A 25,617-nucleotide genomic window follows, 5' to 3' on the forward strand; every position below is an offset into this window, starting at 1 on the left:
TAGAAATTATCTTCCATTTGGGTGTTCACAATAAATTACTATTTCTAGGGCATCAAATAATGTCAGGCCTTCATTTGTTGCTCAGTAAGAGGCAATTAAACTTAGATGGAAAGCAGTGTTTTAACTGATTTAACGGTATCATTATCTTGACTTCCTACAGTGACATTATCCAGACTTATATAAGATTGGGTCCTCTGCTGTACTGTAAAATATTTACTATAAAATAAATATACAAATAAAAAACATATACAAAACATGTATGCAGATAAATATATTGAACTAGAACAACATAAAAAGGAATAAACCTTTGGGGGCAAAACCAGGTTCAAACATAAGAATCTCCTAAGTTATACATCAGTGAGCCATTTTAAATCACTAACAAAAGTAAGTTTTAAGCACCAAGAAAAGCTTGTATTGAATGTATTTTTTATATAATGCTTATCCCTTAGAAGACAGAAATATAAGAGCAGTTTGTGCCAAGACCCAAAGAAATGAAGTCAGAAAGTTAAGAACATCATACCAATCTCCAGAGGAATAACTGTGTCCCCCTGAAACTAAAAACACAGACATACCTGACAAACCCCTAGAAAGGTTTCTTAATTTTAAAAGAAGAAATCTATATATTTCTTTATAATGAAATTCATATTTACATAACTTTGACAGAAAGTTATCAAAAGTTCACCATTATCTGAATTGTTAATGGTTGTATTCTCAGCGTATTTGTGGAATGTTTAACAGGATACATATAATAGAAAGCCATGATCTTTTTGATCAATGCCATGCTGGTGCCTAAGAAAAAAGAGATGTCTACAAGAGAGGAGAAGAAGGAATATGTGTTGGTAAGCAGATATTACAAGTAGCCTCTACAACTCTAAGGTTTGGCAAGGCAAAGGAAACAGAAAGGAAGAGGGAAAATCAGAGTACATACATAGTTTGATTAAAAAGAGGGCCCCCAAATTCCTCTCTTAAAAAAAAATAAATCCCAGGGCCCCTGGGTAACTCAATGGGTTATGCATCTGCCTTTGGCTCAGGTCCTGATCTCAAAATCCTGGGACTGAACCTTAGGTGGGGCACCCTACTCAGCGGGGAGTTGACTTCTTCCTCTCCCTTTCCCTCTGCCCCACCACCTGCACCTGTATGTGCGCGCTTTCTCTTTCTAATAAATAAAATCTTAAAAAAGAAAAAAAAGTCATAAAAAAATAAATCTCCAAGAGTTAAGTCAGTAGGTATTTCTGGTACCGGGTTGGAGTGAGGAAGCAAAGTCCAGGAAGAACAGAAAGACAAGAGTTACAAAACCAGGATGAAATTTAAAAGTCGGCTAAACGATAAGACCAGAAAGAATACTTGTTGTTTTGCTTATTATCTGAAAAAACACACACATATACACACGCAGGTGAGCATTTAATTGGAGCCACAGAGATAAGAAATCCTAAAATATTCGTAGCAGATACAGAATGATAAATGGAAAAGAACAGAATCAATCATAATTAAAGAAGTATGAAATGGCTATATTTTCTTAACAAACTTCATCGATATATTTTATAAATAAAATAATAAAAAGGCTTTCATAGGTTGACCCCTGACCTCAGTTGCTCTATAACCTTAGTTTTCCCATTACATCTTAAATTCTTCAAAAAAAAAAAAAAAAAATTCTACTGAGATAGGTTTACAATTACATAACCCTCTGTATAAGGTATTATCGAGCTTTCTTAATAATGCTCCTGCCAATTTAAAAACGTTATCCATTGGGACAAAAAGCAAAATGAGCTTTCTTTACATTACAGAGTTTAAGGAAAATATTTATACATTTAATCATTCATTCAAGAAATTTCTACGAATGTCCTTTATGTGCGAGATACTACTCTGGAGTCTGAAGATACAGACATCAACAACAAAAAAGTGGGGGGGGGTTGGGTGCAGAAACATTTTATGAAGGATTAGAGAAAAATCATTTAAAATATCCTGCTTAAACCTATGCATTGAGCAGTAGATATTAATTATAGAAAACAAGGTTCAGACAACCTTAAAATGTCTGAAGTTATTGCTTAAGCAAGGGGAGAATATCTCAAAATCAGAGTGACTGTCTTTAAATCCAAAACCAACTCTTTCCATCAATTCCAAGTTTTTGGTAAACTTTTCAGTTGTTTTATCGTAGAAGGAAATACTATAAAACACACACACACACACACACAATGCTACCACCCACCCCCAAATTGTAGATTCTGTTATTTACTTAAAACACATTATTAGACCTTAAGGCAAATATTATGGTCAACCTGTAACATTCAAATGTATATTCAGGCTTTAGTAGATAACACACTTGTAGCTCATTTTTACTCATGGAGGCCTATATACCTAACTAGTTCATCAAATATGGACAACTGTAAACAATTTTATCTTCATATACAAATGGGATCTAAAATTATTCTAGTGGAATAAAATAAAAATTAACACTTTATAGCACCTCAAAAATAAATATGCACTCTTACATGTTCAATACAGTTGACAAAGTTATTAGAAGTTTGTATCAAATATCTAATAACCTTAATCAAAAAGTTGTTCTCTCTGAATGACGATAATGAAAAAATATTTTTGTTTGAGAATGTATCATAATTTAAATGGCTACTAAGTTTGATGCTTAAAGGTATTCAAAAATTTTATTATATGATTAATGTCTAAAGCTTCATGAGAAACCAAATCATTTCCATTTTTAACAATGTTAGTTAGTTAGCAATCAGCACAGCTGGCACAAAAGTAAATATTCAAAAATTTTTGTGGACTGAATGACTATATATATATAAACTTATAGAAGATTTTAATGGTTTATTTAACCTCTATATTTACTCAAAAGTTCAAAAACAAAGATGTCTTATAAAATGTCCAAACTGCATAATGCTTTGAAATGTTTTGCAAAAATAGTAACTCTCTCCTCTGATGTCCTCTGTGACCAAGAGCTCATTGAAAGCTATTTTCAGAAAAGGGTAAAGCTAATTATTCAAATACGAAAACTGACTTCTAATTATGATTTCACTAGTACCACTTGGGGGTATTAATCAAATTACTAATTTATAGAATACACACAAACACATATTTGGCCTCTTCTTTAAGACGTTTCCCTGGCCCAAATATTAAGAGCTCTAAATCGATGCTTAGTATGTAGGTCTATATTCAAAATTCAAATCATTGGCAATGAAAACAGTTACCACTAGTATGTACCATCTGAAACTATAACAAATTATAAAAAGTGATCCCCAGGGCACCTGGGTGGCTCAGTAGGTTGAGGATCCAACTTGATTTTAGCTCAGGTCTTGATCTCAAGGTTGGGAGTTCAAGCCCCACTTTTTTTTTTTTTTTTAAAGTGATCCTCTACTTCAAGTTACAATAAAATTCTTCCTAAAAACTCTGTCACAAGTTTTATGTTTTAATCTACTCTTTATATGATAAAACTATCTTAATCTGTAATCTGTGAGGAAGAGCTATTCCAAATGAGAACTTTTTCTAAATAATAGAAGGTCTATAATACCGTATTCCTTTAGGTGAAAATATCTCTAAGACATGATGGTATTCTGTGGTAACTAGAAAAATACTCCCTCCCAAAGATGTCCACATCCTAATCCTCGAAACCCATGAATATGTTACCTTACATGGCAAAGAGGAATTAAGACTGCAAATAGAATTAAGGTTGTTAATCAGCTAATCTTAAAATAAGATTAACCTGGATTATCCACCACACCTAAGTAATTACAAGGGTCCTTCAACGTATAACAAGGTGGCAGAAGAGCAGGTCAGAGTAATGTGATGTAAGAAGCACTCAACCTGTGGTTGCTGGCTTTGAAGACAGAGGAAGGGGGCCACCAGCCAAGGAATACTGGAGTCCTCTAGAAGCTAGAAAAGGCAAAGAAATGAATTGTCCTCTAGAATCTTTCCTCCAGAAAGGAATGCAGCCTGTCAACATCTTGACTTTACCCAGTGAGACCCATATTGGTTAAGTCACTAAATTTGCGGTAATTTACTAGAGCAGTAATACAAAACTAGTATGTATGCTCTTTTTTCTTATTGAATGTACTTTCATCTTTAAAATCGAACAGAATCATTATGAGAATCAATTACTGTTTTAAGCAACAACCGATCTACTCCAACCTCCAAACATACACAAAGAAAATTCCCATATTCACCGTTAGAATATAATATAGATTCCAAGTAATCTTTTGACAACAGAGGTGTACTATTACCTATTACTTCACTTCATCTACTGTGAATGGCTCTGCTCTCATTACTCTCCACATCACTAACTACCCCTCAATCTCTACTTCTTTCCCTCTTAGTACCCCCCTTTAATTTTTTCAAGTTATTTTTGCTCACACAGTATCTCCTGAGCTTCTTGACTCTTGCATAAAGATTGGCTTTAAATGCACAAGGCTAGTCAATGCCTTTTTCCTTGTCTGCAAATCTACCAATCAGCATATAATATTCTGCTCACCTCAGCTCTTTTCATTGTTCCTTAGTATTCACTGGTTGCTTTCTAAGCAATCTGAACCTTAAATTTTCCTGTAGAAGGCTATGTGTATTTAGTCAATCTGCAAACTTGAATGGGAAGTAGCAGAGATAATGATAGCATAGTCATACACATACCCTCACTATTACAGGCAGCTGTGGTAAATGGCAATGTTAAGTGCATATTCATTTTCTCCACATATAGGCAACCTCCCCCATCCCTGCTCTGTATGTTCTCAGTAAACATTTAAAGGACAGGGGAGAAAATAAGCTCTTAACTTCCTAGTGTGAAAGTTACAGGAAGAAGACAGGACTAAGCAAACAAAGTCAAGTTATATGTAGTATTAGACTTGATAAGAATATATATTTACACTACAATTCATTTTCTTAAACCTTATCCATCTCCATCAAATGCTTTCAAACATTTAAACAGTACAAATATTATTAAACTGAGAGCCAGGAGATGTCCAAAATTATGTCCTATTCATGCTTGCTTCTCTGCTAATTGGAATTAAGTTTGTTTTCAAGTCATCTTTTTTTAGTCTTATGACAAATCTGTCTATAAGACTAGATACCCAGACCTTGGCAATCTAAAAAAAGACTTAACCAATATTAGCAACACATAATCACAAAACTGAAATATTACAGTGTTATATTGTCTTTAAAATCTATGCTTTATATTGATTATGTAAAAACACTGTAGAGATATAGCATATGTACTATGGTTTTTTTTTTTTTTTTTTAAGATTTTATTTATTTATTTGACAGAGAGAGATCACAAGTAGACGGAGAGGAAGGCAGAGAGAGAGAGAGAGAGAGAGAGGGAAGCAGGCTTCTTGCTGAGCAGAGAGCCCGACGCGGGACTCGATCCCAGGACCCTGAGATCATGACCCGAGCCGAAGGCAGCGGCTTAACCCACTGAGCCACCCAGGCGCCCTGTACTATGGTTTTATATATACTTTTTATCTGTTCACTTTCTGTTCATTTTCGAGTCTTTCTTCATAAATAGAACTTTAACATACATAAAATCATAGCACAGGGATAATCTGATCTTCTTTTTTCTTTTAAAATTTTATCTTTTGAAGTCCTATAAATATAACTAAGGTTCTAATTACATAAATCTACCATTTCAATTCTCTTCTAAGAAACCTATAAGGAAAGAATCCTTTTAGGAGCTCTAATATTAATATATTATATCTGAATTACATTTGAGTCAAAGACATAAAATAATTCATGAAAAAAGTAAAATATGACTTAAAAAAGCATGATATAAAACAGAAACCCATCTCCAAATAACAATTTACCATTTTCGAGCATACTGTACTTTTTCTAATTAAAGTTTTCCAGTTAAAATATTTAGGAAAAGCTTTAAAGTAATTTTAATCCTAAAAGAAGATCCGTAATTGATACTTGACTTCAGACTAAAATGTTTTCAATAATTCAAATAGTATCTACCAAGACAAAATTTTTAACTACACGTAAATTGCCCTTATTGAGTGAACACAAACTTGAATAACTAAACTTCTCAATCAAAATATAGATATACTTTTAAAAAATACACAGAGTATTACACTCATAAAATAAATTGCAATTTCCACATAAAAGCTTAACTCCAAAGAGAAATTAAAATTGATGTCAGTTTACTTCTGAGAGCTTACTATATTTGGCAAACTGCTTCCTTTTTGATAACACAGTGGTTTCAGTTTTATATAAAGACTCATTATAAGCCACAATGTTTCCTAAGAATAAAATATGCAACATTTTATTAGCTCCATTTTCATCTTCTGTAAGCAGCCATGGATATAACTACCAATCACTTTAAAACCAGATTTAAATTTCAAGTATTTTTCCTGTGATTTACTACATATTCCTTTAGGAGTTTCCTAACCAGACTACCTGACATAGTTTACAATGCAATGATTTCTTAAAACTTGCATAAAATAATAAAAATTTTTATTTTGTCCTCCACGAATTTAGAAAAACAAAAACAAAACAAAAAACACGAGACAGAAATCGTTTTCTCTCTGCATTATCTGATCATGTCAAAACATTTCAGAGTGGGGTACCAAGGTTTCCTCCTCCTCTTCTGAAAATTAATGGGGAAAAAGGAAGCTTTGGAGTATCTTGAGAAGACAAGGATAAGTAGGTGTGCAATGGATATCCTTCCAGTTGCAGGAAAGCAGAACTTAAGGAACTATCATAGACAACTGCAAAAAAGGCATTAAAAAACAAAGAGCATGGCACTGACAAGATACCAATAAAAATTTGATGGCTTTAAAATAAACTGTTACCATCTTTGTAAGTCATGCTTTTTGCCACTTATTAGTTTTAGAGTGAACTAAGCTTGTATACTCTATCTGTGCCTTGGTTTCTATATAGATAGGGGCAGGAAGAGAATATAACTCATTATAGATTTACTGAGAAGATTAAAACAAAGAGCTTAGCAAAATGCCCCAACACAGAATAGGAGCTCAATATTATTCTTGTACAAATCTCATTTCAATTGAGTTTTAAAAGACTTTCAGAACATTACCTCTAGAAATCTCACACTGAAAATTTGACCTTGGTGATATGAAGAAATCTGTTTGAAAGAGGAGAGCCCCCAAATTACTAATCAACCAACCAGTATTTATGGAGTATGTATTATGTATCTAGATCAAATAACATGATGCCAGCCTTTCAATAACTTTTCACATTAATAAGTTAATAAAGGGAGATGAATTCATGGGCAATGACATAGGGGAGACAAGAGAAATGAAAACATTTATTAAACTGTTTAAGATTGCTGGTAACTGGACTATCAGTTCAAAGCTCTCTCTGTGGGGCATTTCATGATAAATGTAAGGAAGCTAATCTGGAAAGACAAAGACTTCAGATTGGGGGTTAGTGGGAAAGAAGGTTGATTAGGGTTTTAAGGATTTTTAAAGAATAATGCCAATGACAGCCAGTTTTATTCTATTCCTCTAAGTAAAAACCTGTCAAGGGAACCAGAATAAAAGCATGTGCTTGATGGAATCCCTGAATTACTGAATCCCTGAAAAGTTCCCCTTCCTTTCTTTGTTCTCTTCTTTCCAGAGATATTTATCATACACCTACTACCTAACAGGAAGTGTGAAAGGTGCTGGGAATAAGAAATCATTAAAACAAGGACTACACCTGGTTTGATGAGAAAAACTTCAGTATAGATACTCTCAGAAGAAAACTAACCAAGCCTATTTTACCAGTACTACTTTTTCTTTTAAGTGAGGAGCCTGTTTTCTCAATACAACTTAAAAAGATTTTACAGTTTCAAGAGTGCATCAAATGAACATATTTAGAACATTTTAGGTATGTATTCATATCAAAACCATGGACTCTTAAATTCTATCCTGAAAGTTCCTGTCACTTAAAATATTCCAAGTGAAGGAGTTCAGGAACCTGAATTATAGTGTTTAGGGACCTAAAAACCATTCTAAAACTGCACACGAGCTCTCTGTTTGTTTATTTATTTATTTATTTTAAGATTTTATGTATTTATTTGACAGTGAGAGAGATCACAAGCAGGGGGAGTGACAGGCAGAGAGAGAGGGAAAAGCAGACTTCTTGCAGAGGAGTGGGAGAGGGAGAAGCAGGCTCTCCGCTGAGCAGGGAGCTGGATCCCAGGGCCCCGGGATCATGACCCGAGCCAAAGGCTTTAACTGCTTTAACTGACTGAGCCACCCAGACACCCCCAACCTCTCAGTTTTAAAATACCCTAGCCGTTTTGTCAGATGCCATAAAACAGTAATAACAAAAAATTAATCCTAGTTGGAAAAAAGGAAAGCAAGGATAATTCAGAATAGATTTGGGCCAGAAGAATATAACAAGCCTCTAAAAGATAATCCAAATTTATAAGAGCATGTAACCTTGGACAAGTTATTCAACCTTCCACATCTCAGTTTCTTCTTCTGTAAAATGGTGATAATATATAACACCCATCTCAAAGGGCTGTTATGAGGACTTATGAGTTAATATAGGTAAAGCACTTAGAACAGTGCAGGCACACAGTAAATGCCTCAAACATCCTATATTATTATAAAGGCATCTCACCTATACCTGGTTAATGAACAATTTACCCCGACAAAAGTAAACAATAGCTCTAAAAAAAGAGGAAATGTTCAAAAGCAGCACAACAGCAGGACAAGAAGAAAGTCAGAGAACTGTGTTAGTGATATAAATTGTGCTTAAGAAAGAGTTCAAACCGAGATCACAAAAATATGTTTAGTTTTAAATATATGGAAAGAGAAAAAGATACTCTATTTAGAAAAAGAATCACATTCTATATTTAACAAAATTTAGATAACTTCCAATCACTTTACATTACCCTAACAAAAGTTATATTGATAATAAAGAGTATACTTCTTGTGATAAAGAATTTGGAACCCCATCAATGGTTTGTTCAGCTTGCATAAGTCACAACTGATTGGACACAGTCCCTGTGGGCATGCCATTTCATCCAGACTGGATGGTTCATTAGTCATAATTACTATAACTGTACAGCAGAGACTGCAGTTTTATCTCATCATACATCTTTGATCAAGCTGCTTCAATTTCTGCTTCATCAGCATATGAAGTTACATTATTGGAGTTTTTTATTTTCAATCGGTGATTAACACAGATTATGCTTTTTATCAAAACATGTATTTGGTCTTCACATTTAATAGCGAGGGCTCAGATCTGACCACCATTTGACCTCTGATATTTCAAAACCACCTAAACACAATGAATCATCAACTGAAACCCAGAATGTTACAGAGAAAATTAAACAAAGGGAAGAACTGACCTGTGTTAAAAGCATAAGATGATTGCACTTATCTAAATTGAGACTAACCATATTTGCAGCAGCTTCTCATTAAACATTAAATTGCACACCAGAACACATCATACATATTTATTGTTTTGTACTGCCACTTTCAAAAGACTCGTACCACAATTAGTGTTTCTCTCAAACTGTAAGCTACATAAAGAAATTTCCCATGAAGCTTGAAGACAAAGTAATGTAGAGGACTGTACAAGAAGGTTAAAGAACAGATGGATAATAGATTTCACTGAACACTAAAGCATAACACACTTACTTCAGAAAGGAAAATGTTGCCAAAACATGGTTCAAATGCAAAATACTGAATGAAATTGATGTGTCGGGAATTTTTTTTTTCTCCTAAGTTCTACTGAAAACAATAGGGGACTAAATGGCCTGTCTCACTATTTTTGTGCCTCAGTATTTTCATGTGCAAAGTGTCCCCACTGTAGGCCGCGTGAACAATCATAATCGACAGTTACATGCAGGCACTGAGACTGCAAAAATCCCAGAGTAATTAGTGTTGTCTGAATGCAATGACATCTGTGTTCTCATGGTTTTCAAGACACGTCAGGCCAATAAGATGTATATGAAAAAATATGACAAGCATCACAAATGCCCTTCTGAAAGGTCTTACACTTTGGGGAAAAGCTGAAGAAATAACACATGTCATCTTTTGGTAAGCAATATATTTAATACTAAAAGATCTAAAAAGATCTTTCGAGTCATTCATTTTCTTTTTGTAACTCTAAAGTATTTATTCAGGATACAGCAATGCCGCGTGAAAAAAAAATGCTGCTAGTTTGTCTCTTTAAAACTTTCTTAACACAAATGATTCTGCGCGGTGGAAGTGTATGGGCCCATTCCTTAAGTAACAAAACAGAGAGCACATCTTATTAACACTGCTTGATTTCTTTACATCTTAATTCTAAAATGATATCTCCCGTTACTAGACATGAAATAATTTAAAATGTGTTGGTAAATGCTTTAGAATTATGTTTGCATTATTTCTAACAATAGAGACTGCCAAACTGATTGCATTAAAAAGCCTTTGTTTTAGAATACCTAATGCTTTTGCTGAGTGGTCCCTATTGCTGAGCCCTTTCTCTAGGCTGTAGCAGCATGTTGGAGCATGCACTTGCTCCAAGAAAGACATTAGTCATCATTAACAGAAGCACTGACACCAAATCTAAGTGCCTCTCCACAATGACCAAGTGGCAATCATCTTTCTCTTAGACTGTCACTGCTGATTAGGATTTTCTTTCATGAAAATTTAATTTGTCCCCCTTTCTTCAGCTTATTTTTTTTAATTCCAAAAAAAATAAATAAATAAACCCACAACACTGTATTCAGGAAAGACTGCAAATACAGCAAAAGAAGTTCCACCTTTAACATAGGCTACCAATATAAAGATTACAAGATTCTCAGCCAAATCTTTTATCTAATCCAACAGAAAAACAAAGATTAAGTGAATGATTAATAAACAGGGAAAAACAATGATTCTGAAAGGAATCTAGATTTAAGAAACCCTTAAGCTTCAAAAGGTGAATTCAAGAGATCTGAATAAAATTTTTCTAATTTTACATAATCCCAAACCTTCTTTAAAACTAAGACTATAATATTTTAATAGTAGCCATATTTCACTGCATTTCAAATTTGTAACCTCTATATCTGAAAAAAAGAAGATAGGGGTATCAACATGTCACTTCAAACTTAAGAAAATATTTAAGCGTCCATACCCTCAGTGTGCATTAACCTGCTGATTAAAGGAAAAGAAAAAAGGAATTTTCAGTGGCATTGGATGAATGAAAATGATTTCATGTGGTCACGCAGGGTACTCCGCAGCTAGATGATACTACAGACTTAAACTCTGGTTCTGTACAATATCACAGTGTTAAACACAAGATATCATAGCGATAAGTTATTTAAGGAAGTTTTAAAAAACATTTACTTTCCTGGTTTATTTCAATTTGTTTAAAGTTTTCAAAAAATGTAAGCATATGATAGTTTGCAAGGATCCTGGTACAACCAAAACTCCCATTCCTACTTATAAATATTATCTTCTCTTTATATTACTTACATTTTGTAACAAAATAGATATTGACTTAAATTTAAAATATCTCTAAATTATTTTATATCCTTTTAGAACATGTGTATTTTTAGTCAAAACCTGTTACAGTTTTGTGTTCATGAGAACTTAAACTGTATCTTTAAACGTAAATATCCTTATGAAATGCCTTTAAAACAAAAAATCAGCCTCGTTTCTTTTTAAATTCAGAAGCAACCATAATTCATCAAACTTTAATCATTAAATGTTCTATGTCTATTTTATTGTGAAAAGTAATATAAAACAAATTTGAAGGTCAAATACCAAATGCTTTAGGACTAATATATCACATTTATAAATGGTACAATTTTTTTTTCTATTTAAAACTGGTCTACAGTTAAAACATTTAAGTAGAGATTAGGAATTAAAATGGATTTTGAGAGTCAATTTGCAACTGCTGAACTTTCATAACAGAGATACCACGATTCAGTTAGGATGTAGTCTAAAATGAAAGCAAGACTATACCATAATAACGTAAGTTACCTATCCTTGCATAATTCTCTTTACAAATGACTGGCTCATTTCTTTATTTTTTTAACTACATAAATACGTTGTTTAATTTCCTAAAAGCTTAAAAGTAAACTTTGATCTTCAGAGTTGCAAAGACTTATCCAAATCAAAACTTCAAAGACTTAAAAAAGTATGACTGACTCTTGCTAGATGCAGTACATGCTCAAGTAGAGAAGTTTAGCTCTATAACTTCCACCCCTCAACCTAAACCTCCAAGTCACTTGTCAGTTAAAGGTTGGGCGATTTATTGACCGCCTCTGGATGCATACTGTCAGTGCTGAAGGAAATATGAGAGAGGGTTGTCGCTACTGTTCTGGAGCTCATTGATAATGACATACCTGCCTCTGTCACCCATTACCCATACTACAAACTACTTAGACCTAACTGAAAAATCAATAGCCTACTTGCACTGGTTCCTGTGGCTGCCTCCTTTGATTGTCAGCTCCTGTCTAGGGTCAGCACTTACATGAAAGGGGCTGTGACTGCCTGATGCTTTCAGGACAACCTAATGATATGAAACTAGCCAACAGAACAGTAAATTCTGTCTCCCTGCCCTCCTCATCAATTAGGCTTTGACTAGGCTTGCCTGTAGAAACCTGACCTTTTAAGTTTAGGTGAATATGGACTAGCTGAACACACCATTGCCCTCAGCACTGAGCCAGGAAATCTACTGACAGGTTAAACAAAACAGAAGGTTGTAACTGTCATAATTTGCATTGCACTTTCACGCCAACAAGGGTGTTATCAGTAGGGGCAAGCCCTGGAACACACAACTCCAGCACCCTTAAGCCACACTACTCATAAATTTTCAAGTGAAGTGAGATAAAACATAAATTCACAAATAGCAATGCATTTCTCAATGCTTAGTCTTTTAGGTTTGCACTTTGCAAACCCACAGAGTGTCCATCAACAACTCTTTCAGTGGTCACCTGCACTGGCCCTGCATTAATGAGGGACTTCCAGTGAATACAACTTAGAAGTAAATATAACTCAACTATGCCAATTGAAAAGATATTTTAGAGAGAATTCATAATAAAGCAAACAGATTGACCTGTATCTCGAAACGAGAATAATTAGTTCTCAATATATTGTCTCTTTCCTGCCTCACAGCCCTCCGTCCAAAAATACCCACAAGCTCAGAAAATAGTAAGCTATCACACCAGTGAAGGGAGGTGTTGAAATTATTTCCCACCACGCTTCTCTGATACAGCATCTTTTACAGTTTGAGAGAAAACTAAGAACATCTGTAAAATAAAAGATGTTAACACTTTTATGCTTGTCAGATCTTCTGATGAAAACAAGTGAAAAGCATGAGAAAGTAGTATAAAACTTTACTTACTATCGTGACTCATGTTTTAAAAACCATTTCCCTGCTTGGATCTATCTTTTAACACAACATGAATATGGCAGTACTATAGTTCCTTATAGCAACAGAGTTTCTCTAAGGAGAAGAATGACCATTCCTTTTTTTTTTTTTTTTGTAGTTTTTTTAAATTTTTGGAGTTAATTGTGAACTTGAACTTTCTTTGGCTTCAAGAACTTTTATAGAGTATCTAACCTTTATAAAAGTATCAGAAACACTGAAAGTCCATTCAACATTTTAAGACAAAAACATACCAGCTAGTCTTATGTACACCTTCAAACACATACTATTTTTCTATACATACAATACACATAGCTATGTCTTTTTCATGTTTTTATGCTCCAACTCCTATCAAGCAATAATTAGTATACTCTTAGAATTTATTCCAAGTTGTTATTTGGTTGTCCCTCACAACCATCTCCAACCTATAATTTGTCATTTTTTTCCTTAAGACTAAAATATGGATGGAATATAACCATTTGTAAGCTTATTCCTTTCTGTAATTTTTTCATGTTAAAAACTTTCATATACCTATATTAGAGCAGCACTGTAAGTCTAAATTCCTGCAGAAAGAGTTCTGATTTGAAATCAACTAATAAAGACATAAAGAACAACTTAAATCATGCTATGGTATGAAGTTACAGATCATTTTATCTTGAAGAGGTAGAAAAAAGTTCTAATCCACCCCTGAATTAAGAACTGAGAAAACAGTGAGTAGAGATAATGACTCGATCAAGGTCACTCCGATAGTTTGTAGTCAACCCAGGACAAAAAAATCAGGGCTTTTTTCCCCCCTAGACTAATGCTCTTTAAATGCTATCAAACTGCCTCTGTCTTATCTACCTAGGTAAGCTACATGACAGCAATGACCTTATATATTTTTAAAAATACACAGCTTTATATCATTCACTTTTAACTGATGCTGTAGTTTATAGAAAGTTTTGCCTAATTTCCAGAATGGATTAGATTTGTAGAACATTTAACCAATAAGGTACCATAGAACAAATAACTATTAGAAATAGAAGATCTAATTAAGTATGGTTGGAACCCCGTACTTACCTAATTTGATGATTAACTATGCATCTGGTAGCCTTTCAGGTCCTTTGTGTGTACCTATCTGATAGCAAAGTGAAAGGGCATGGATAGTGTCTGGTCCCAGCAAGCAAATCATTTGGAAACAGTCATAGCCATAGATCAAAGATTTTTCACTCTATCCAGGCTGATTTAAACCTACCAACCCAGGTTTTGTCTTCAGACAAAACCAGTCAGAAAATAAAAGAATGACTCTTTAGGATCCAAAGATAATAAGGGAAGATAGAAAGGGAAAATTCAGAAAAGAAACAGGCTGGCAGAACCTTGATATACATAGGCCAAGACAGCTGTTTTATATCCTAGCTTGATTTCACATGGTTAAAGGAAAAGTTTCCATTCCTTAGATCATCAAATATTATTTTATTTATACTATACAGATGTCTTCAATACGTAGATTGGAGCCAATGAAGAATTTTTGTTGTTGTTGTTTAACTAACTATAAGGAATCAGAAAGACCTCTCAGCACATCACTTTTACTCTAATTCACAATGTTTAAAGGAAGTAACAGGCTAGAGTTTTAACATTTCCATTAAAAATAATACAAATTCTATTAAAAATTTTCTGTGATGGTAGCAAAAGAATGATGCCAAATGACCTCTACTAGTAATAATGAAGATGGAGTGTGATAGAACTGATATATTTTAAAATAAACTAAAATGTTCAAAAAGACTAGTTTTCCTGAAGTATAATACCAAACTATCCATATGATATGCTTAACTGATGATTTTAAACATAGGTCCACAAAATGTCTTACATGACCTGAAAGAAATATAGAACACAATACCAAGTCTTATATTTTGAACTAAGTACAGCGCAGAACTAGCATAATCTACATCCCTAATCTCAATCATCTGTTACAGATATGTCTGGCACTGATCACAAAGGAAAACAGAAATGGGAATGGCGATGGCTCTAAGATCCCCCAAAATATATTCTACATGTGAGTGTATAGTATTAAGTTATTAAGCAAAGGATAGCACACCTTCTTTAAACCATAAAATTTAATGTCTTGAATAAAATGGAAATCAAGAGTTTTGATTTATTTAGCATCAATTTCAATACTGACTAATCCTGATTTTCCTATCTTCTGGAATTGATATTAAAAAAAACACCTAGACACAAAAAATAATCCACAAATTATATAATCATTCCTTAAATAGTTAAGAGCTGGTTCTACTGAAAGTACCCTCTCATTTGTTGAAGATTATAGCGAGTTATGAAAGCCAAAATTATTTGACAGGTGAAATTTAATATCTACCTCATAGTATATTAGCAACTTCAAATTGTTAAAAAGGAAGGAAGAAAGGAGGACAGGATCTTATTTGTTCTAACTTTCAGAACTTGTTTATCTATGGAAATAAAAATGTAATTACTACAACTCTAAAACGTATACATTTAAAATGAGAAAAAGCTAAATGATTTATTGGTAAGACCAAATGATATATCCCAACATACGTGAAAATACAATAAGTTCAATGAAACACCTTCTGAGAGATGCTTGCTGAATTAACTTGGATTTTCTTAAAATTTCATATCCTGGCTCAGTAATACAATGGTATGTACTTTTCGGTTAGGCTAAAAGCTGCTTGCTTCCATTTTCCTGAGTACAATTTCTCTGCTCTATCATTATACATCTTGGTAAGATCAAATTATGTATAGCTTAATAAGGTATGTTATTCAACTTGGGGGAAAACAAGAACATATACTGTACTCTTCAATTTTCTTAACCTACGAAGTAAGAATTAGACTTGTAAAAGATATAAAAGTATAAACAACACCACCAATCATATATTACCTGAGGTTACCCAACCAAATTCAAAAGGCCCACAACACAATGCTCAAAAGCATGTAAAAGATTTATTTCTTAATACAGTTCAATAGGCTTACTATGCAAAATTAAAGCTATTGCTTTTACCTGACAGAACATTATCTTAAGTTCAAACTGTACAAATGAGAACAATACCCTTGGGTAACCAATCAAAGAGATTACAAGGGTTTGTTTTTTTGTTTTTTGTTGTTTTTTTTTTTAAAGCTATTTTGTAAGAGGAAAAAACAAAAACAACTTGGTTCAGCAGTGTGACTGACCATTTAAAACAGGTACTACAGCGAACTGTTCAAATAAAACATTCAATTACTGATTACTCTCTAGACTGATTCCACAATAGTAATTATTGATAGTTTAGAAACAATGTCTATGATACCTCAGTTTTGGAAATCAGATAATTTCACAGAGAGCAAAAGAGAATGTGATTTTACCTTGACTTTTAATACAATGGAGATACTACAACCCTGATAATTGTTTTTAAAAGCTTTTTTAAAATAATTACGTCAATAAAATTTCATCAACTAATACACAATTTGTTTGGATTATTCACTTTTCTTTCTGTTTTTAATAGAATATTTTTTAAATGAAGGGAGTTTAGTAGTTGTTCATTTCCCCATTTATATTTTGACCAAAAATTATTTTTTCTTTTAAAAAAATCAAGCATTTTTATAAATATGTTGAAAGATTAAGTACGTAAGAACCCCAAAATTTAGCAACTACACAGATGCTTCAAAATTAGATTTTAGAGGAAGAGAGTATACACATGTAAACATGAGGTCCTTTGTTTTCCAAAAAGTGTAAATCCTTCCAAGTTGTTTTTTTTTTTTTTTTAAGTCAATAACCTGATTATGTTTTGAATACTTCTAAAATGTTTTCCTGGAAAACAAAATTATATAATCTAAAATCTGTATACTCTTTAGTAAAGATTGTTACAATACTGTATGCCATGTCTATAAAGAATAAAATCATGAGTATCTTTTAAGTCTCAGCGATATGATAAAGTAAAAAATGCACTGTTTAACTTAGTAAATATATTTCTAAGTAAAGATCAGCAAAAAATAAAACAGTTTAAGGATTCTGTATTCTCTGGAAATGTAAACAGGATTAGATCTGTCAGATGTACAGAAGCTCTGACTTCAGCCATTAGCTTGGTTTTGCTCCTGAGAAACACAACATGAACTACTGAATGATTTCTTTTCAAATCCATATATTCCCTCAAGCAGTTCAAGCTTCATCAGCAGTGCAGGAATGTTTTAAAATGACAGGCAAAGAGCATTAGTTCTCTTTTTTCTCTCATACTGTTTCCCTATAAATGGAAGACAGGGTTCTTTCCTCAAAGCACTTAAGCGGAGGCTGTTTAAATCAATTGCTGTAGGAAAATATGACTGAATTCTCTATGCAAGAAAGTATCACAACTGGATTGTTCATTTCTTTTCGAGGAAAAACTCCGAGAAAATCAAGTATTGTATTACTATCTTAGAGTAACATATTATAAAATTAGCATCCTATTAATTGCCCATTATTCTTCAGTTATAAATATCTTCAATGTAAGTCTTCTGCCAAATCATCACCTCATTTTAGCACCAAACAGTACCCAGTTTTGCTTCTAATTTTAAATATAAAAAGGTCCTCAGATTAAGATAGACCATTATGTTCAAGATCTTATTTGTATAAATAGTTAAATCTTATTTCCAAGTTTTTGTACTCATAAGCATTTCATTGCAAGAGGAAATTCAATTAATAATTGAAAGTTTATTTGCTCATGATCAATTTAAAAAAGGATGTAAAGTATAATCTGGCTATTCTTCTGGAGCTTAAATATTCAAAACTTTTTTCAAAACTTTTTTGAAAAACTAGCCCATTAATTTTTTCAAAAACTAGCCCATTAATTTCTATAACTTGACTTCGATTTTAAGGAAACCGGAAATTTTAAGGCTAAAGTTTCAACACATACATTTTAGCTTACACTAACTAAAAACAACCCCTCCTTAGTATTATAGTGCACATTTTCATAAAATGCTTCTCAAGTAATGTGAAGGTAAAGACTAGAGAAGTCTGAAGGTTATGGACTACACAAAATCCCAAACAAAAAATTCAAATCACACCCTGAATATCCTCCCTCTCTTTTTAGGAATGTCTGTAAGCTAGCCCAGCATTGCAGGTCTTGGGCAGAAGCATGCTGATGTTGGCACTGCCTAAACCAAACAAACAAGATGTTTAACAGTCAAATAAAATGTCCTGCAACCTCCCTAATGAATTTGTCAAGGACCATCAGATTTCTCTCCCCCTCTTTTGCCTCATTAACTCAAGTATGATGAGACGGATTATAACAAGAGAATACAGATCAATCGGTCTGAAGACCTGAAGTGGCTTTTAGCCTCTAGAGTTTCTTTCTCTCACTTGGTCTCCTTTAATAGAATACGGTATCTCCTGCAGAAGGGGCTGCCACTTCGTTTTAATACACCATCAAGGAGCTGCTGATGGACTTCTATACTAACATACATAAAAGCAGAGGTGACAGGGGCTCTTCAATTACAGCCTCCTCGGATACCGTTTCCCCCTTCAATTATTCAACCAGAGGAAGAGCGGATCCGCAAACACACAGCTGAAGCAGCTCTTAGAGCAGAGGCAGCCAGAGTGAGTTGGGGTGGGGGAGGGGGGGGAAGGAGGAAGGGAACGAGCAAGAGCGAGCATTATTTGCTGGAAGTGTTTAAGTTTATTGCTCGAATGATGTTTCTAATTAGTACCATGGCAATAAATTAAAGTCGTCTTTGTTTAACTGATTTATTATTTACTACAGCATCTACCTTAGACAGGGTAAATTGGTAATGAATTGTTTTTAAATCAAAACATTTGTAACGTTTTATCATCCCTCAGTCTCTGTATGTAAAAGTGGAGAAACCCAGAGACAAGGGTGCCACGAAACTTGGTCGAGCCCCACAGAGCCGGAAAAAGAGGAGTGGGGTATCAGGGAGTGGTGGCGCGAAGACCCGCGTGGCCGGGCCGGCGCCTACCCAGGGACCCGGGGGTGAGGGGTGGCGACGCCGCACTGGAGCTGGGAAGATGAACAACTGCCGTCACCCCCGGGACTTTTTGCAAACGCTCCCAGGAACGTCGCGGGCCAGGCCGGTCCACGCGCAAGGCCTTCCCTGCTCGGGTACCCGAAATGAGTAAGAAGCGGCCACCTCCAGGGTCTGGGAGGGAAAGCTCCGCACCCTCCGACCCCAGCACAACTCTCCGCCAGGAACTGCCCCGGGGCTAAGCTGCAGTAGATCCTCTCAGGGCTGGCCGAACAACTCTGCAGCAAAGTGTCCCTCCTGCCCGGTAATATTTCCCAGAGCGCCAGTGTGACCTCCAAAGCATTAGCCGGGGTACCTACAGAGTCTGGGCTTCGCACTCGCGCGAACGCCGAAGACGCCACGGCTCGGCTCTATCCTTCCACCGCCAAGCACTCCCGAGATGAAAGCTGCGCCCCCAGCAAGGCGGGACCCAAACGCCGCCCCAAGTCACCGCCACTGCGGGAGAAGTTGACAAAAGCTCTGCACCCCAGAGTATGGTGTTTGCTTACTTCCGACTGTACTTCCCAACTCCTGGCTACCAAAGACATATTCTTCACAAAATCCGACTTGATTTTTTTAAAAGCCAACCAGTTCTTTAGAAAGAGGCTGTGGCAAAGAGAGTGAGGGGGGCAAGTCACCAGTGGTCTGCTCCACAGACCTAAGAAAGAACCAAGAAGTCCAAGTATCTGACATCAAGTACATGGAGAGAAATAAACTTTCCTTATGCAACTGAATTCAGGTTTACCTGGTCCAGCTTTTAAGAGGGCACCTCAAGCCCTCCCAAGAGCTTTTGCAAAAGCAGCAGGCACACCGGTTTTGCAAAAGGAAGTGTTTGCCCAAATGGCTTCATAGATTTTTTATTTCTTATGTCATTATCAGAGAATATCGAAAATCTAACCAAAAGTAATTCCATCCACTTGATTTGTCTTAAAAAGACTCAGCATCAAGACACCTGAGGTTCAAACATAAACCCTCCATACTAAGCAAATCAAAAACACTGTTACAGTTTCTTTCATCCAAAAGTAGGGAAAGGCTACAAGGGGTACAGCTTGAAAGTATAATACATATACTAAAAGCACATGCATGAGTTTCAGTGAAATGCCAAGGGAGGAGTGAAGCCATCTGTGTAATCAATAACAGGATAGTTATAGATTTTTGCAGCAGTGAAGTCTTTTAAAAGCAACAGTCAATTATGAAAATAAAATCATTTTACAAGTGAAACTCTACTGCCTCAGAGTATATTCAAAATTAGGTTTATAATATCTAACATTTTAAGAAAACTTTAACTCAGGTTCACTTTTACAAATTCTTTTCATTTTTATTGTTTAAAACAATTTTAGTGGCTTAGTTAATTTAAAAGTACATCCAACAATATTCTACCACATACAAATTTGCACTCTTTCTCAAGACTTAAACATAGTTTATCTCTAATAACTAGTCTTTTTAACAAAAGTAATAGCATAAAAATATCTGAATCTTAATTAAGAAGTAATTATCAAACAAGGTGCCTGCACTATTTTTACTCTGCCCCATTTTTCAACAGGATATGGAAATTACTGAAAAGAGATTTATGGTCATAAACCTTCACCCCATATCCATTCCACACACACACACCCCAACTGGTGCACACATACAGCAATTGCTCTGGCTCTTGGCAGCAATGGGAGAGAAGGGGAAGAGAAGGGAAGGAGAGTTTGCCAGAGGAGAAAATCTAGAAAAATGTAGGTTCTTTCCAAGATTGCCCATCTTCCTTCTATTTGCCTTCAAGCAAAAGTAATTTTCTCAGAGTTTGCACCTTCTGCACAATGTTGGTAGGAAGAAAAAAAAAGTGAACCTTTCTCAACCACTGCTACTCTCTCGCGTTATTCCAGCCATCTCCAGGAAGTCCCTTCTATATAGACTCTTTTTCTTCCTTGCAACAGATAAGAGGAGAGGATAAAGAAGAAGGGGGCTGTAAAATGTGTGTGAGCATTTGACTTCTACTATCTCCTCCTATTTTCTTACTTCTCTCTTTACCCCCTTTCTTTATCAAGTGCAGCGGTCGCGGCTACTGTCTGCCAAGCATGCCTGTCTTCTCTCTCGGATTGGTTAAAGCACTGACAGCTCGGGTAGCGATTGTAGGAACTGAAGCTCCACCCCCCTCATGATGGCCCTGGACCATTCATAAACTAAATAACTCCAGGAAACAGCAAGGCAGAGAGAGGGAGAGGGAGAGAGAGAGAGAGAGGAGAGAGAAAAGAGAGGAAGAGAGAGAGAGAGAGAAGGAGGGAGGAGGGAGAGAGAAAAAGAGGGAGGGAGAGGGAAAAGGAGAGAGACGTCGGAGGGGAGGAGGGAGAGACGACTCAGAAAGTGGAATCTGCACAAGCAACCTAAAGGGGGAGGAGAAGAAAAACCCCTGAATCCTTATAACTAAACCCCAGATGCAACGCAAGCAAGGACTTCGTCACACTAAAATAGATTTTGTGAGGGCCAAAATTATAAATTACGAAGCAGAAATGAATACCAAACAACTTTCAGCGGTTTGCACCTAGAGAAAGACAAGAAGAAGCCACTGCAAACAAACAAACCCAGTCCAAACAACGCCTCCAGTAGGAAAGAGGAAAACCGCTACAAGAGGACCCCCTGAGAGGAGACCAGACCATCACGCTGAGAGTGCGGGGCGTCTGCAAACCTCCAAGTGTGCCTCGGACTGAGCTGCACTTCACTGCTCTCTGGACCTTAATTACGTCTTTCACCTTCCATTTGGGGGAGGGTGAGGAAAAAGGCACTTACCTACGCTGAGTGAAGAAGTCCTATCAGCGTGGGAGAGAAGTTTAAGAATGAAACACTGAATGTTTCGCTTTTATTTTTAAATTTACTTTGGCACTTAAAAGACCTTATTTCCAGATTTCTGGGCAATCTTGGCTGCAGGCATCTAAGCCTCACCTCTTGGTAACCTGAATTTTTCTCTCACCCCCCTCTTCCCCCACCCCCCTTCATCTCTCTTACAAGCACATCTTTATTTTACACATCAAGCAAAAAAGTCCCAGCAGGTACTTTTCCTCTTCAAAGATTACCTTTTTTACTTATTTCTGGAGAAGAAAAAAGGTTCCTAAAGAGGGGAAAGAGCGAGCTAGCCGGCTGTTTTGTCAGCCGGTCAGTCCAGGTGGAAACCAAGAGCGAAAGTGGGGCTTAGGGGGAGCGCGACGCCTCTTTTGCCAGCCGCAGGGCCACCACCACTGCGTGAGCCTTGGATCCCTCAACGTATTGCGAGACGCCGGTGTATAGCCCGGACCTGTGCCCCAACATGATCGCCGCTCAGGCCAAGCTGGTTTACCAGCTCAATAAATACTACACTGAGCGCTGCCAAGCACGCAAGGCGGCCATCGCCAAGACCATCCGAGAGGTCTGTAAGGTGGTCTCGGACGTGCTAAAGGAAGTGGAGGTACAGGAGCCTCGCTTCATCAGCTCCCTGAGCGAGATCGATGCCCGCTACGAGGGGCTGGAGGTCATCTCGCCCACGGAATTCGAGGTGGTGCTCTACCTAAACCAGATGGGCGTCTTCAACTTCGTGGACGACGGCTCCCTGCCCGGCTGCGCGGTGCTCAAACTGAGTGATGGACGCAAGCGGAGCATGTCTCTCTGGGTCGAGTTCATCACGGCGTCCGGCTACCTCTCAGCGCGCAAGATCCGCTCACGTTTCCAGACCCTGGTGGCTCAGGCAGTGGACAAGTGCAGCTATCGGGATGTGGTCAAGATGATCGCAGACACCAGCGAGGTCAAGTTGCGCATCAGGGAGCGCTATGTGGTGCAAATCACCCCTGCGTTCAAGTGCACCGGTATCTGGCCTCGCAGTGCGGCACAGTGGCCTATGCCCCATATCCCGTGGCCCGGCCCCAATCGGGTGGCGGAGGTCAAGGCCGAAGGGTTCAACTTGCTGTCGAAGGAGTGCTACTCACTGACAGGCAAGCAGAGCTCTGCGGAGAGCGATGCCTGGGTACTACAGTTCGGGGAGGCTGAGAACCGCCTGCTGATGGGCGGCTGCCGAAACAAGTGTCTCTCGGTGCTGAAGACGCTGCGGGACCGCCACCTGGAGCTGCCAGGCCAGCCGCTCAATAACTACCACATGAAGACGCTGCTGCTGTATGAGTGCGAGAAACACCCGCGGGAAACGGACTGGGACGAGGCGTGCCTAGGCGATCGGCTCAACGGCATCCTGCTGCAGCTCATCTCCTGCCTGCAGTGCCGCCGCTGCCCTCACTACTTTCTGCCCAACCTCGACCTTTTTCAGGGCAAGCCCCATTCGGCCCTGGAGAGCGCTGCCAAGCAGACCTGGAGGTTGGCCAGGGAAATTCTCACCAATCCCAAAAGCCTGGACAAACTATAGGGTGCTGGGGACTGCTTGAAAAGCGACACAAATGGGAATGCTCTCTTACACACAACTCACACAACTCAGCTACAAACAGCAGAAACTCCGGACACAAACTTTTACATAAGCCACCTGAAAGAAACAGGAAGCAGGCACAAGACCTTCGTTAATTAACAAGCAAACAAAAAGAGAGCAGACCAGCCAACCAAACAAACAAAATCACATTCTTGCACAAAAGTGATCGTTTTTTCTTCCAAACAATGTGAATTTAAAAGGTCACACAAAAGAAGCAATCGGGCTTTGCCACCACAAAATGAAACCCAAGGTACATTTTCAAATCAATGTATAGTAGTTTCTCCTCTTTTCCTTCTCTCCCTTTCTCCCCTCGCTCATCTTCTTTCTTTCCCTCTTCCTCTCCCTTTCATTTCATTTTGTTCTGGGTTGCCTGAATGTTGTCACCAAGTGAGAAAAAGTATTTAATTATATGTAAAATTTCTCTTTTAAAAAAAGTTTTGGTGATGTTAAATGTATCTCAGTGCCAATGTCAGATTGTGCCCCTCCCTTTCTTGCACCTCTACCCTCACCCTAAGCAGTCTTGTTGAAAACAGTAATAAAAATATTACTTTACATTGTAATTGACTGTGGACTGTTCTTAAATGAAGGCAGGTGAGATTATAATTGATAATTTACAATGGAAGGATGTGAACTTCAGGAACTAAATGCAAGAGAAGCTTTCACTGGAACTCTAATTTTCAAAATTTACAAATACAGCCCTTTTTGTAGATTTAACCATACAAGTCCCCCCAATCCCAATCCTTGGAAAAGAGAAAATATTAATTTTACCCAACTATAATATGTTTGTTCTGCAAATTTTGAGGTTGAAAGTAATCATTTTCTTTACACTTGAAAAAAGTAGATTTTTGTGTGGAAGGAAAGATTTTGGTCCTAATGTTTAAAATAGAAAAAACTGACTTCACATTAAAAATTAAGAGATTTGCTTTCTTACATCATACTTTAAAAAAATCAACTCTGAGTCTGAAAAACAAAGGCAATATTCATTGATCTTTTCTTGATAGTTAACATGATCAGTTGATACTTTGCTTTCAATTATTTGTCCTCTTGGAACTTTAAGTAACAAAAACTTAACAATTCAATCAACCACACCAAAAAAGAATAAAATGGTTGAAACAATATTCCTTTTCCCCAGCAAATGGTGATATGAACAATCCAGATTTAGAAACTACCTCAGTTTTTTAAGGTTTAGTTATAAATGCCATAATTAAGACCATTATTTGCCAAATTCCCAGAATTATTCAGAAGGTGCTTACAGGCAATTGAAACAAAAAAGGTTTTAATACCATTTTTATGACCAAAGAAAAATTACTGTTTCACGAATTTACATACAGAAAAAGTACATTACTCCTTCTGCTTTTCTAAGGTAATAATCCAATGTATACTTGTTTTAACACTTCATCTAAATTAACAAAGGTTTCTTTTTAATACAAGGAAATAACAGTTAAAAATAAAATAATGAGTAAAACTGAAAGCATCCTAAAGGAGCTGGTTTGGATTGTCTTCTTTATGTTGTCTTTAATATATTCCATTACATATGCTAATAATGAGGCACAGGTACAGAAAATATGTCAGATATTACCTTTAACATTTAAAATTTATTCTTTGAATTAGTCCAGTTTTTAATTTATTGAAAAATCCATGAAGGAGAGATGGAGGCAAAAGTGTTCTAAAAAGGAATTTTAAAGATCTAAGGAAGAAGTCTGCATGGGGGAGGGAGAGTATGGAGGGATGATCGGCAGGACAGCAGAGATGGATAAAAACAAGGAAAGTACTCAGGGCTCTGATGCCTAGAGTTCACTTGACAAAAGAGGCTTAAGTTCTCAGATTCCCTGGTAAAAATTTCCTAGTAAAAATAGTTTTGTTTTAGAAATATAAACTTTGATCTTATCAGTTCTGAAATAATCTCTACTCTTTCAACCAATACTATA

General features: G+C 36.4%; 2 protein-coding genes across 6 annotated transcripts in view; one reads left to right on the forward strand and one right to left on the reverse strand.

Annotated features, from left to right (window-relative positions):
- Positions 1 to 25,617, reverse strand: part of LRBA (LPS responsive beige-like anchor protein) — a 755,230-nt gene that overhangs the window by 262,464 nt on the left and 467,149 nt on the right. The window lies entirely within an intron of this gene.
- On the forward strand, positions 21,510 to 24,243 carry MAB21L2 (mab-21 like 2). Its single transcript, XM_047717623.1, has one exon. The coding sequence runs from the start codon at positions 22,553 to 22,555 to the stop codon at positions 23,630 to 23,632; it is 1,080 nt and encodes a 359-aa protein (XP_047573579.1). The 5' UTR covers positions 21,510 to 22,552; the 3' UTR covers positions 23,633 to 24,243.

Source organism: Lutra lutra, chromosome 2 (genome assembly GCF_902655055.1).
Source record: "Lutra lutra chromosome 2, mLutLut1.2, whole genome shotgun sequence".
Taxonomy (NCBI): Eukaryota; Metazoa; Chordata; class Mammalia; order Carnivora; family Mustelidae; genus Lutra; species Lutra lutra.